Source organism: Plectropomus leopardus, chromosome 2, assembly GCF_008729295.1.
Source record: "Plectropomus leopardus isolate mb chromosome 2, YSFRI_Pleo_2.0, whole genome shotgun sequence".
Lineage (NCBI taxonomy): Eukaryota > Metazoa > Chordata > Actinopteri > Perciformes > Serranidae > Plectropomus > Plectropomus leopardus.
Genome location: NC_056464.1, coordinates 19075347 through 19089614, shown reverse-complemented (window position 1 = coordinate 19089614; position 14268 = coordinate 19075347). Strand labels below are relative to the sequence as shown.

General features: G+C 38.6%; 1 protein-coding gene and 1 long non-coding RNA gene across 2 annotated transcripts; both read right to left on the bottom strand.

Moving 5' to 3' along the window:
- Positions 1–789: 789 nt before the first annotated feature.
- On the bottom strand, positions 790–3441 carry LOC121950420. The gene is made up of 4 exons (XR_006106323.1): positions 3391–3441; positions 3264–3290; positions 2176–2198; positions 790–1119 (listed from the first exon to the last, which is right to left on the bottom strand). It is a non-coding gene; the product is annotated as an uncharacterized LOC121950420 (long non-coding RNA).
- Positions 3442–5662: 2221 nt separating this feature from the next.
- Positions 5663–13274, bottom strand: pa2g4a (proliferation-associated 2G4, a). Its single transcript, XM_042510551.1, has 13 exons — positions 13107–13274; positions 11120–11248; positions 10735–10840; positions 9813–9882; positions 9626–9718; positions 8704–8767; positions 8501–8579; positions 7935–8013; positions 6959–7092; positions 6747–6841; positions 6523–6650; positions 5913–5966; positions 5663–5809 (listed from the first exon to the last, which is right to left on the bottom strand). The coding sequence occupies exons 1-13, from the start codon at positions 13186–13188 to the stop codon at positions 5747–5749; spliced, it is 1176 nt and encodes a 391-aa protein (XP_042366485.1). The 5' UTR covers positions 13189–13274; the 3' UTR covers positions 5663–5746.
- Between the last annotated feature and the right edge of the window lie 994 nt (positions 13275–14268).

Below are 14268 nucleotides of genomic sequence, written 5' to 3'. Positions count from 1 at the left end.
ACAAAAGTGGGGGGAAAAATCAAATGCAGAATTTTTACTGCACTTTTTCTTTTAAAACTTAACACAAAAAAATAGGGAATACACAACAGCTAGCTGTTGGTATTTATCATGAATTTATATACTGTAGACTGATAAACATAAATATGCAGATATACTGGATTTGACAGATGAATGTTGTTAGTGTACACCAGTGTAGATGCTGAAACATTTATTTACTCTGATCAAGTTTGAAGTCCTAGTTCGAGCTTTTGAGCCCTGCTCACCATTTGAATTAACCCTTTTTATTGTAAAGCTCCTTCACCACAAAAAAACTGCGAAGATGCTTCAACTTTGCCATGCCAAATTCAGAATATAATTAGGCTAAACTGGAAATAGTGATGTGAATTGCAGTTGACAGATTAGCAAATGAGTTTCCCCAATGTTTTGATTTGCAGCCATCTGCAGTTAACAGTTCAACATAAAGACCTAGAAAAACCGGTTTAAATACGGTCCTTTGATTTTGCATCTTCAAAGGACAGTTATAAAGCTTTTCTATGCCAAGCCATTTCTTAGATTCACATTTTTGTCTCTTCCTCAATCACAAGGTTGTGTTACTATCAGTTTTTTAAAGTCTAAAATTCTTCATGCCTGTGCATTAATATGTTCTTCAGTATAAGGAAGGTTGAGGTTGTGTGCATGATGTGCATCACCACCTGCAATTTACACAATGTGATTAATACAGTCAAGTAAATGTACATACAAACAGAACAATCCTGTAATATCAGTCAAATAAATCGATGAAACTTGTGGTCATTTTTAAACAGGGTTCATTTATTGTTCAATACACCACCACAAGACAGTTGTTGATAAACAAATTGTATTCTGGTCCATGAACAACACAGCTGTAGTTCAGATGTTGAGATCGTCCACCGTCTTTTGCCTCGTCCAGTCAGACATTCACAGCAGGCTCCATGAGACGCACCCTCATCTGAAACGGGGTTTCCGCCTTCGTTCAGCTGATGGAGGCTCCACTTCAGCCATACGCGTCAGTCATCTGAAGAGGCTCTGACAGGATCACAGCTGGCGGGGATGAGGGCTTACTTTGACCTCTGCCTCATCTTTCTCCTTTTACGCTTCAGCCTGTTCAAACCGAAAAAAAAGAAGGTAGCCGTCAGGAAAATGTACAGGAGTCTGATGCTCAGTAGGCCTAAAATCACAAAACCTGAACTAACGGCAACTTCCACAAACCACCCGCACTTCCAAGACCTAATAACTGAGGGACTTTATGACTAATAAAAAATGAACCTGGGACATGTGGTTATGAGTGTAAAACTAGTTATATCTGGAGTCAGTGCTGACACTCATCTTGGTACAGTACTGTGTGGCACACTTTGCCATGAGCTTGTCAACGCACAGTAAATAAAGCTGTCAGTGCATTCAACATTTTATTGCCATGTTTCAACTTTAAATGTAGTTTATGTATTTGGTGTCACATTTGAAGCAGTACTGCAAAGACAAGTGTTATGACAATTTTTTCTCCGAAAAAACAAACAAACAAACATTAACTTATATGTGGCCAACAATGATTTAAGGGAATAAAGAGTTAAAAATCATGAGTTGTAACTCTGCCGTTATTCCAGCAATAAAGTGGTAGGTCATGTTCACACAGACACTTACAAACATCTGGAACATGGATCCATTAAAATGTCTAATGCAATGTACATATTTGTGAAATAGACTCCAGTCCAGTATTACTACTAGAATAAATACTTTTAAGAGTAACCTTTGAGTGACTGTTCAAAGATGGACATTTGATTTACATTTTACAGCAGGTAACTGCATTTCCAAAGTGAATAAAAACAACCAAGCACTACATCACAGACATGTTTATGTAGTCTACGTGATTACTGGCTATGATGCAATGAATGCAGCGTTACAACGGGGAAAATGACTTTTTTTGGCACAACTACTTCCATGAGAAATTAGAATTAGATATGAGGGTTTTGAGTGCACCAATGGAGGTGGATTATAATGATCCCAACTAACTTATGTCACATAGCAGCTCTTCTGTCTAAATAACTTTCCTGTAACACGCATTCAGTTTTTCAACAATGCTTGTCATCAAAATCCTCAAAGCCAACAAGTGGCAATTAGGAATATTTGTGCAAAGTAAAGTAGATTATCAGTCATGCTTACCTGCGCATACGCTTCTTCCTCCACTGGAAGAGAAGAGATATTTATTAGTGTACATGAAGTGATGTCAAGTGTACCATGTGTGTACTCCCTCTTACTGACTGTGACAACATGCTTGTCACGATGCAGAGAAACTGCTGCTTTTTGGAGACGGACACTGCTTCAGCTCTGGTAAATTACACTGGTAATAAAGACTAGGGGTCAACAGATATGTTTTTCAGGGTTTACACCAATACACATTAATTGTTATAAGACCAATAACCGATATTTGGAACAGATTTGCCTTTACAGTAAAATTTAAGATCTTCCTGTCAATACTTAGAATATTGAATGTTTGATCAAAACTGAACCCTTCAACTATCTCCCTAAGGTTTTACAAAGTAAAAGTTCCTCCCATGTTGACACTTTCACTTCATTGGTGATCATTAAAATACTGATCCAGATAATAGGCAAAATATTGGCCCCAATAATCATCCAGGCCAATAATCTGTCAACCCCTACCAAAGACATGAAACAGAAATGTCCAGCCTCCAAACTGAGCAAGACTTTTTACCCACCGACACATCTGACACCCCAAATAGTTACCATTGCTAACATTTGTGCATGCACTCAAACATGTTTTCCTGCAACAATAGCATTTTCCCAACTTTCGGCATATATTTCATAAAGAATTCATGGTATTAGATTTGACATAATGCTTGGAGAGTAGAAATACATGGCGATAAAGAAACGTTTTCAATTAACAGACAGGACAGAGCAGCACAGAAATTTAGCATGGCTAACATTTGAGCATGCACCAAAGCGGGCCTTCCGACAACAACAGCATTTACTACCACTACCACTACTACTACTGCTGCTGCTGCTGCTGCTGCTGCTGCGAGCTTCTATTATTTTGAAAGGTCAAGTTTACGTTACTGGCACAGTCATAACGGCTGCTAAAAAGAGGAATATAAGATAGGGAAAATAGAAAATAGCCAACAGAAAAGATAAAACCGCACAGGGGGAGCTGTTCAGATGCTCGCTAGCAGCATTGACCGGGACAGGAAGAGGATATAAAACACTAAATAACTGATACAGGCCGGTCTACTCACCTTGGCTCTCATCGTGTGGAGAAGGTTCTGTAAAAACACCACAAATAAAATTATTAGTGAATGCGGATGATTAGTAAAACTTAGTGATTATTTTGGATTTAGTTAGCACCGAAGTGGTTTCGCATACCTCTGAGCGAGGAGGGCAACGGAAAGAGGATGTGACGAAGCAAGAGGGAGGTACTTATACTGCCATTTACGTCATGTTCCAGCGCCAACTGTTGTTTTCTAAGCTCACTGGGAAATGTAGTCTAAATGCTCAAATGTAATTTTATTGCGACATAGCACCTTATTTTAATAGAATAACTACTTTTAGGACGGTCTACCCAAAGGTGCAACATGTTTAGTTTTTTATCCTGGAAATAAATAGACCTGCTAGCCTTTTTACACCACAGTTATAGCTCAAACTACTGAAATAACTTTAAAATAAATAATAATAATAGATATAAATAAATAAATACTACTACTACTACCACTACTACTACTACTACTACTACTAATAATAATAATAATAATAATAATACTATAATAATAATAATAATAATAATAATAAATAAATAAAACAACTGGTGAGGAGAGTGTGATATGGTCAAAAAAGTCCAGAACAATTAACAAATTTACCTTAACAGTACATTTTTTATTTGTCAAAACAAATCTAAAGATCAAATTTATTTTTCTTTCAAACCTATCATGGTGTAACTTCTCTAACCCCTAAAACCTTTTTTTTTTTTTGCACAAAGCACCCTGATGCTCAGGGGAGGGAGTCTATGGATAAAATCCTCTCATAAAGGTGTATGTAATTAAATACTTTTATAAATATCTTATGGTAAATTTGTTGGAAAAAAAATCAAGTAACTGTTTTTGTTAAATCAAATAAATTAAATATATAATATTATCATTAAGAAGCGCTGGTCAGTGTTTTCCAACAATGCCCTCAATGACCTAATACAAACGTTCAAATTTATCATACTGGTTAATTATAGTAATGCTGTATCTCATTGTCCTTCAACACCAACCACAATTTCATAACTTAAAGCCTTACTGCTGACAACAGTCCTATATTTCACTGAATACATTTTCAATACTTAAACCCTCAGAGAAAACACACACAAATGTATGAAAATGTTTTATTTCATTAGATGTAAAGTTCCATTGCCCACTGATTGAGCTACAAAGCAGAGTTTTACTTTTCTCAACATATTCAACTGTTGACAAATCTGACCCGACACTGACCCAGACCTCAAAATGAAACTCAGACCTGAAATGATCTCTTATTGGTCCAATTCCTCTGGGGACACCCACAAAACTTTTTTTTGCAGCTTGTCCAGCTTTAGTTTTAATGCTTCACTGACTAATGAAGTAGTAAAGCAAGTAACAGGTGTCACTACTAGAAAAGTTTTCCAAAACTGGAACGTATAGATTTTTCATCATTTCACAAAATTCAAGGGGAATGGCAGTAAAAGTAGCAGTTTTGTTCCCTAAAGTCAAGCTGATTACAACTTTTTTTGCTAGTATATTTAAAAAGAATCCAGTCTTCTGCTCAGGTTATTGCTTTTAAAGGTCTAGTGTGGTTAAAACTGTAGTTTCAGCCAAAGATGTGTTCAGGCCTGGATGATGGAAGAGTAACCATAAACCCTCACTACATTAACTCTGACGCATAAACTGTTGTTTAGATTACAATCCAAAAAAATTACTTAATTAATTGTCAATATTATTAAATCTTGTTGTTTGTCATTTAATGAGTGAGACAAATGTATAGTTTAACCCTTTACTGCAACATGTAGTCAAGAGAAGAAATGTTGCTAAAGGTCCATTTTTCAAAATGCACTGGATGACTGAACTTGTCTTTGCTCATGATTAACACGCAAAAGAGGTGACAAAGTGCTTCCACAGAAATATCTGAATATTACTTTTTACAGTACATTTTTGTTTACATATAAACAAGTTTGAATAACTTGTAACTTTGTTGCCAAAGGGAAACAACATGTGACAGACTTAGTCAAACCATCCCATTCAAAGAGGAGAATCCATGACGGCCTGAGAGAAAGGTTATCCGAGTTTACAAATATGATCAACGTTTCTGTTGGTGCCATCCAATAATCCTTAACCTGCAGTTATATAGAAAAAAGATACAGACTGATCCACTTCCAATGATGCCCTCTTTAAGCTTTAAGGAAATTTTCAGCAGCAATTAGCACAAATATGAAGGGGACAAAAAGATTTGGCACCAGTGGCACATGCACCATTTGGCAACAAGATGTAAAACAAATTGTTTATTTAATACTCAAGTTTAGGAGGAAAAAGCAACATGGTACTTTCCGTGAATGCAGTAAAGGGTTAAGTCTTGTAGGATCAAAAATTAATCGGTTTAATTGGTGAAAACAACTCTATTAGGTGTTTTAACGGGCAGAGGCAATTTGTCATGTTTTCTCTTGCTTCTCTTTGGGGTCTTGCATGTGTGGAAAGGCAGTATTTTATTTATTTATTTATTCTACGGCTTCTGTGTCCTCGGTTGGCTGTCCAGTTGCATTTTCTGCTGTCTTTGAGGCCTGCGGGACGTGAAAACAAGAGGCACGGGTCAGTGAAGTGACACAAAAGACAAGAGGGTGAATGCTCAAAGCATGAAGGATCACTGTCAGATGAATTATTTACCTTCTTTTTCTTTTTCTTCTGTGTCTTACGGCTTGCAGAGCTCTGTAGTAAAGTCTGAAAGACAAGAGACCAAGGTTCAACACAGACATGAAACTCAAAGCAGCTAATTAATTTTCAAATATATTTTTTTGGTTAAATATAAATAAATGATGTGACGGATGTCTCTCTTTCAGTTGGGGGTTATTTATCACACACTTTTTAGACAGAATTATCAACTTGTTACAAAAACAGATCCTGATCTTGAAGAAAACAAATCATCTCTAAAACAGAACCATCTGTAGAAGAAGGAAATATTTTCCAGCAGATTTGTAAGTTTTGCAGGGGTAAGAGTGGAACAAAGTAAATACAAACTATGACATTAGACAAGACATCATAAATGTAAGGAAGGAAGGAGACGGAGAGGACACTGCAATCGAGACAGAGACGTGTCAGAATTGAGCTCATTATAATGGCTTGATGAGCACAACCTTTGTAAAAAAAAAAAAAAACAGCATAATGTGATTTCTTTTGAATTTAAAGGACTTTTTATGCACTTTGTCAAAAAGGAGCTATTTTCAAGGTATTCAAGCTTGATGTAAAGTAAAGTGAATTTATGAATTTGAGATCTTACCCGTAGCTCTGCATCCTGCACTTCATGCTCTGACTTGTAGAGCTCTGGATCGAAGGGCCCGTTGGTGATTCTGTGTGGCCCGTTGGCCATCAGCAGCACTGTGAACTTAAACTGAGCTACACACTCTCCTGAGGACAAACACACAGAAGAAGACGAGGCCGTAAATTGAAAGGGAAAGCTGATAAAAAGCAAAAACATGACAACGGGCAGAGGTAAACACTCACCCTCTTTCTCGTGGAGCACACTGAAGGGCTGTAGCAACTCATGTTTGGCGCACTCCACCACACCCAGACGGGCTTTGGCCTCATCATCGAACGCGCTGATGGAAAATGGATTATTGAATATGCTAAAGCCAAACTTGATGTCAGTCTATTTAAAATGTCTGCAGGTGATGGACTGCTTGTTAGTAGTCAAACATGAAGTGTGGCATTCATACCGGAGAGTAAAGGGCATGGCATCAAAGCGTCGTTCCACCTCACTGAAGAATGTACGGGAAGTTTTCATCTTCAAGCCGTACTGCTTACTGGGGTCCCTCTTATAAATGGTGGTCCTGAGACCCCCATCTCTGGCCTAATTGTAAAAGAAACAGGGGAAATAAAATAACTCCTGCCGTGACATCATCTTTGAGAAAAGAATCTTTTCATTGGTAACCAAAAAGAGGAACGTCTGCACTTTGTCAGTTGTACAGCGTACTTCACAGTGCAACTGTAGGGTGTTTTAGACCCCGGCGCTGCTGCTGGTTCTTGTCTTGTCTCATTTATGGTCTTCTAAAAAGTTAATTCATCAAATGCAGTATTACTATTTTCTAAGCTACTATAGCTGTCATTTTTATGGGACTTGCATGCCCACAGTTTCCATGGGAACACAACCAGAAAGCAGCCAGTTACATCGAAAATCGGTTGGAAAAACACTAGACAGCTTCGTTGTCAAGATGTGTTTGTGTGTGTGTGTGAGAGAGGGGCACGCAGTGTTGATATTGTGGCAGGCTGCCACAGATAAATGAATGTATGGCGTAGTCAGCGTAATTTTGCGGGCTGCTTCTTCTTAAAATATAGGTTGATCAAATTTTTAAATAATCTTTGTTATCGACAACAACTTGGCTGTTTAAGAGCGGCAGGTTTGTGCTGGTTGTCCCGCGTCACTCAAATGACGATTCTAGTGATGATTGTCTCTGACCAAACGGTGATCTGCAGTGTTTAAATTTCGCTATGAACTTTGATCGAGGTGACGCCAAAGTATCAGGTACTATCCACAACTTCTGCTGATGGAAAACCAAAAAATGGAGAGTAGAGTTGAGTAGATTTGTGCTGTACCATGCAGGCATGAGTGTCTGTTTTTTTACACTAAAAAGTTAATTAGCTATATTTTCAGCAGTGATGGAATAATACAGCGAGACAAGCAGGCACACTGACCTTTCCTTCTCCGGTGCTTATCAAGACGTCCACAGCATAGACTTCATGTACCTCAAACTCTGCCTTCTCATGGTCCTTCCTGGAAATGATTGTCAACAGCAGCCCGTGAAAAAGATGAGTGACGGATTTTGCAATCCATTTGTCGATACCATTCACCAGTTTTTGAGAATACTTGGAATACCTCGTCAGTATTATAGGGTTGACTGCTGGTGCTTTCACAAAATATTTACACAATGAGAGTTTCGATAATAATCATAAGTAATGTGGATATGATACGTGAGTGATTAAAGGCAAATAACAGAACTGTTAGAACAGTCTGGGTGAGTTCAGAAAATCACTTTACTGTAACGCAGCCTTAAAAAAACAAAGACAACGCTTATAATGTAAGAATAACCAAAATCCAAGACGATAACTAATCGCATAGTATGATATCAACATAATATTAATATTTTGCTCAACACTACTTAAAATGGGAGTTGAACTGGAGTCTTAGAGATTAGTTACTATTGGCAACATCAAAAGAGAGCCCCAGATTTTCCTCCTGAGTGAAACTTAACTTAACGTACCTTTGTTGGTCTGTCGGGTTCTGAATGATGGTCTTCTCTCCATCTATGACATGCTGCTTTAGCTGATGAGACAGCATGCCTTTGAAACACAGAAAAACAAATGTAAAAAACAGGAAAAATGAGTCATTTCCATGATAACATCCCAACACTTGTGGCAGCCCTGCAAGCAAAGTGAGAGGCAGACACTTCATAAAGACACTCACCTTCGATGGGTGAGCATTTGAACGACTGAGCGATCTTATTCCAGGCTTCTGTCACTTGAGTGTTCTAAAAAAAGGTAAAATGAATTGCTTCACTTTCACATACAAAATACCGTTTTGTACTCGCTGGCCAATTAAAATTAGGGAAAGCAGCAGTGGGCAGGGTTTCCCACACACACTTTCATTTATTCATGGCTGCCCAGCACAATCAAAACATCTGCTTTCACATAGTGATTTTATATTTATGGAGATGAACCGTTGATTAACAGCGCTAATGGAATATATATACGTTTGGTTATGCACTGCACCATACTCTAGGAGTGCAGAGAGTACTCTGGTCACAAACGGAGCAGATGAACATCAAGCACAGTGAGAGTGAATTTAATCAATAATTGAACTGGGCCATCCATCAATCTGATCTGATCAGATCTGACTGGATCACCAGTTAAATTTCCACACCTTGATTCAAACCTTATAAATTGCTGCTGTGGAGAAAAGAACTCATGAGGAGTTTCATCTGCGCGGCGTTCACAGACCCGCAAAAGCGTCGGAATTTAGGGGCATAGAATTATTAAAAAGCAACACACACACATGCACGTACACACACTCACAAACACGCATACAAGGTTAAAAAATACATTTTTCTTTTTTTAATAAAGAAAAAAAACAGGAAGTCTGACACCCTAAACCTCCAAACTCCTAATTCTGTGGGAAACACTGGAAGGGATCTGCACCTTGCAATAACGTTTAGGAGAAAAGACTCAGAAAGACGAATTTCACAAACTCATACAAGCCAGTTTTAACTCTTTGGAATAATTTTAGGGCCATCTCAATCTTGTAAGGATCAAGAGTCAGCTACTGTAGAGAAGGTAACGCATCATTATGGCTGAAATGGAGAAGACAGTGACGGAGCAGTTCTATGTACCTGGTTACCAGGTTTAACGAGACGAAGAGCTGCTTCTGCGCACAAATGGGCCGCTTTGATCACATCGGCTTTCCTTCCTGTGATGGGGTTCTCCTGCAGAAATAAGACAAGAAGAGGACTTACAGGAGTGCTCCAATAAAAGGACACAAAACAAGAACTACGTCAGCATTTTAAAAAAAGGCTTCACCTTACTGGCTCCCACCACAAAGCTGTGAGCAACATTAGCAATGAAGCCGTCAACATGGACCCCAAGATCTCTACAAAAAATATGAGGAAAAGAGAAAATGAGAGCGTGAAATAACAATAAAACAAATTAAACTGATCATGTGTCAAATCAATTGCAAGTTTAACTGCCACCCATCTGTCGAGATTGCTAATGTTGATACCTATCAATCAAATCAACTCGGGAAGGACAAAATGTCAGTTGTCCTCCACTTTAGAAAGTAAGACTATTAAAGACTCAACAATACATGAAGGTCGGACAAAAAAATAAAACAATTTAATCTGTTACGGCCATTAAATGGAAGATACACCCCAAGGTGAATTTCTTTTTTGGCTGTACATCAGCTGGAATACAGTGAAGGACTTATTGTGAATTCGAGGGAGCAGCACTACAGACTGTAATAAATTGGACAGACAGAAGGTTATGAGCTTGTGAAACGTGAGAAACATACAAACCTAGTGTGTAACCACATCACCACGACAAACAATGAACATCTTTGAAACACTGCAAAATCACACGCAGCACAAAAGACGACACAGAGGACGAAAACATACGTGGCAAGACAACAACTAAGATGAGCTAACCTCTCTTTGTCAAAGCACGACTGTAGAAACGTGATAAATGGGATTTAGCAGATGGGTGGCCACCAATGCTAAAATCCAAAATATCACCTCAAAAGCTACAAAAAACACCTGTTCTAAAAATGTCCGACCTTACTTGTCGTTTGCCACACAGGACAGACAGGAAGACAAGACCTGCTGATGAAGCAGACAGTGAACAGCCGAGAGAAAACCCTCGCATACAAGCCAAGATGTCACATAGACAGAGAGGAGGACAAGACACTGACACACACACGGGTGACATTACTGCAGAGCGTGGTGCCTACATTTTGACCAGATCCCCATCTTTAAGTGTGTAGTCGGGGTCACTCTTCAGGGGAGAGAAGTGGCAAACACAGTTATTGACTGAGACGCTGGTGGGAAAGGCAATTCCTAGAAGAGGGAAAAGAGAACCACCAAGTCTTCATTTGGAAATAATCCAGAAGTTTAGCAAAAAAACTACACAAGGGTGGAGGGAAGGACACTAGGATCACCTAATAAACATACATGGTCTGCCACCTTATTTTGAAATCCCAGCTGTTATTAAAACTAATCAAGGTTGACTCGCACACACTATGAAAAATTTGCATTACTGCAAAACGACTCTTCTTGATGGGTCTACCCAGTTCACTCGAATAACGCCATGACTCACTGGCATCATTTGTGGCTCACCTTTCTTCATTTCCTTTTCCTTCTTGAAGACCTTTCCAGTCTCGGCCATGATGTAGGCATCCCCCCTCTCACAGAGGCTGAGCACCGACACACCAGGCTTAGCTGTTTCCACAACCAGGCGAAGAGCCTCTGGGTGACACAAATGTTAAAAGGTGCAGGAAATGAATCAAGTATGACAGGTAGATATATTAATGCATTGTTGATATGTGATGTGAGACCAGATTTAATATTAGCTATTGTGTTAAAGCCATGCGCTGCAGTTAGTCTACTGTTATTACTGAGTATTGTTTTAAAAAATGTACAGTACCAGTACCTTTAAAGTGATAACAATACCACTGTAGTGCTTCATATACCTTATTATTTCGATTTTATTTGATACCCATCATGTGAATGGAAGCATGCAGCTGCATAAGGTGCCACCAAATGCCACCTGCTTGTAGTGCAGCCATACTTTCAAACATTTTGGTGGCATCTCAGCACGCTGGACTGGCAACTTCGTGAAATGCACCAACGCTCGACTTAACTTTATCACAGACTGTATGGGTGGAGCTGTTGTGGTTCAATCCCATGCTGCATTTAAATCACCAAACATGTACAAAAAGTTGTTTGTTTTTGTGGTTTTTTCCAAGATCTGGGTACAAAAAGGATCAAATGCAGGTATCATTTGACTGGAGAAAGTTTGTGATAGCACTTAGAGGCATCAAGTACTGACACCCAGCCCTTATAGTGTCTTACATATCAGCAAACAATGTTTCAAGAACTGCTTTATAATATTAGATGTTTATATCATTTCGATCAATTTGATGACATAACTTCGTTTTTCAGGTATCTAGTAGGGGTCGATAGATTATCCGCCCTGCTGATTTTCAGTTTTACTTTAATGATTGCTGATAAAATTAATGAAAAAGTGTGCCTATTACATTTAACCAACACCTAAAATCTTTTTAGGTAATTTTATCTAATTATTTTTTAAATCAAATTTTCTCTGAATGTTATGAATAAAGAGTTGATGGAAACTTGCTGTTTATGGTTTTGAAAGGTTCAGTTTTGATTAAACATTTGCTAAAGGATTTTTTTATATTCCAAATTCTAAATTTCGATTTTTCATTGTTGGTGTGAACGCATATCTGTTCCAAATATCAATTACTGGTCTCATTAATTACTAATAATCAGTATAGATATTGGCCCTGAAAAACCAATATCGGCCTAGTATTTAGTGTGACACAAATAACCGCCTGATTCTGTTATCTCCAAATAGTTGATGATTATGTACTTACTGTATTACAGTACATATAATAGACTGTGACAGGGGCTTTATTACACATCTGCCACTCCTAACTCTAAAGAAATAACTCATACTTAAACTGCAGTAAATGACTAATTATTTTCAAGAGAACTTTTGACAAATCACCCAGAAAAGTCACATGACTGGGTCTGTAAATGCATAAAGAAGACAGCAGGATAATGACATCTGAAGAGCATCTGAGTGACTTGCAAACTGGAACTTAAACCTCATATTATTCCTGTAGCAGAAGTATCAGCTTGTCAGTTAACTTATATGTCATCTAAACAAATAACAATCAAGTATTAAGAATACACTTGCACAGGTAGAGAGATAAGGCTGGAGATTAGGGGGCTTTAAAGTGGCTTCATACTGGCGGCTGCCTGCTTATCTTTAAACATCTCTTATCATGTTTAGCTGACTGTCACGTTAGTGGGCAACAGGCTGAGCTAGCTGTTAGCTGGTTAGCATCCCACGTTAGTTAAGCGGACAGCTCCCTCCTGTGAAAGCCTGACCGTCGATCAGCAGTAACAGACGAGCTACCATCGGCTAATGCTGGACCAGCTGGATGTGTTAGCTGTGTAGCCAGTTAGTGTAGCATATGTGTGCCTCGCATGTAAACCACATGGCTGCTGCTGCACGACAGGCCGGATACAGCGGATCATCTCACCCCGTCACCAACGGCTGCTCGTTAAATGCACTTACGGTTGGCGATGTCACCACCCATCTTGTACTTGGTGACCACCAGGTCCTCGGCTATGGTCTGCTCTTGCTCCTCGTCGGACATCTTGGCAGTGAAGTTTCAGTCGCTAGTCGGCCCTGAGCGGCGGTAGCTCCCCGCAGTTCAGCTCGGCTCTGACGGCTGCTGCTAACATCGGCCTCCCGCTGCACTCCAAGCCCCGCCCACCCACAGTGACGTCGGCTACGTCACAGCGACCCCAACCCGCCAAAATGAAGTTTTTAGGTTTTTTTTTTCAATTGACCAATTTTCTGATTATACAGTACATTATACAAGCATTTAGTTCATTTTAAAACATAAAAAAACTCTTTTTATCTTTTCATCAAATACATAAAAAGACAATAAAAAAACAGTGATACGTTTCACCATTATTTATCTATTAATTAATATCAATTAAATTGATATCTAATTAAAAAATTAGGTGGTTATAAGGTTATAAATAGGTTATAAATAAGGTGTATATGTCTTGGTTTAAATCTTCGAGGTATAATTTAATAGCAAAATGCAGGGTGCAATGGAAGGCCATAAGAGCCTTCTATAGGGTGCTCCCGTATCCTCAGACACTGCTGGACTGCAACAGAAAAATATCTATCAGGTTGTTTATGAACAGTTTTCATGTTGCAGTAAAGGATGAGTTCAAAAATGTTCATGTTTCATGTAAAACAGTAGTCAGGTGCCTTGATCTCTGATGATGATGGTGATCTCTGAGCAGTGCCTGCTCCTGGCTCTGCAGGTACATATTACTTTTGCTCCATAACTTACTGAGATATGAGGTGCAGAAGTCAGACTGTTAAGAACTTGTCATTTGTGAGCAAAAAAAAACCCCAAAAACTTTTAGACTGATGGGAGTAGATTCAAGTAGTTGTAGTTATTTAGTTATGTTTGTGCGAGAAAAATATCCAAGAAAAAGTATTGTGAGAAAAATATTGTATGGGTGTACTCTTATTGCATGAATTCATATACTAATTTGCAGATGTGCCAATTTTGACCATTTTTGATACAGGTGTGAGTTTGTTATGCAACATATTCACTGCAGCTTCTGTAGCAAAAATGTGAGTGTGTGAGTTTCATAATTTATGATATGTAGAATAGAATTGGTGCACCTATAATGAAGAATTCGGAGGGATA

What these genes read in the sequence shown, in the direction of transcription:
- pa2g4a (XM_042510551.1), bottom strand. Translation starts at nt 13,188, where the DNA reads ATGTCCGACGAGGAGCAAGAGCAGACCATAGCCGAGGACCTGGTGGTC. An exon ending in AACCCGACAGACCAACAAAG is followed by an intron (nt 8,014 to 8,500) that starts GTACGTTAAGTT and finishes AATCATTTCCAG; the next exon opens with GAAGGACCATGAGAAGGCAG. An exon ending in TGCAGGATGCAGAGCTACGG is followed by an intron (nt 5,967 to 6,522) that starts GTAAGATCTCAA and finishes CTTGTCTTTCAG; the next exon opens with ACTTTACTACAGAGCTCTGC.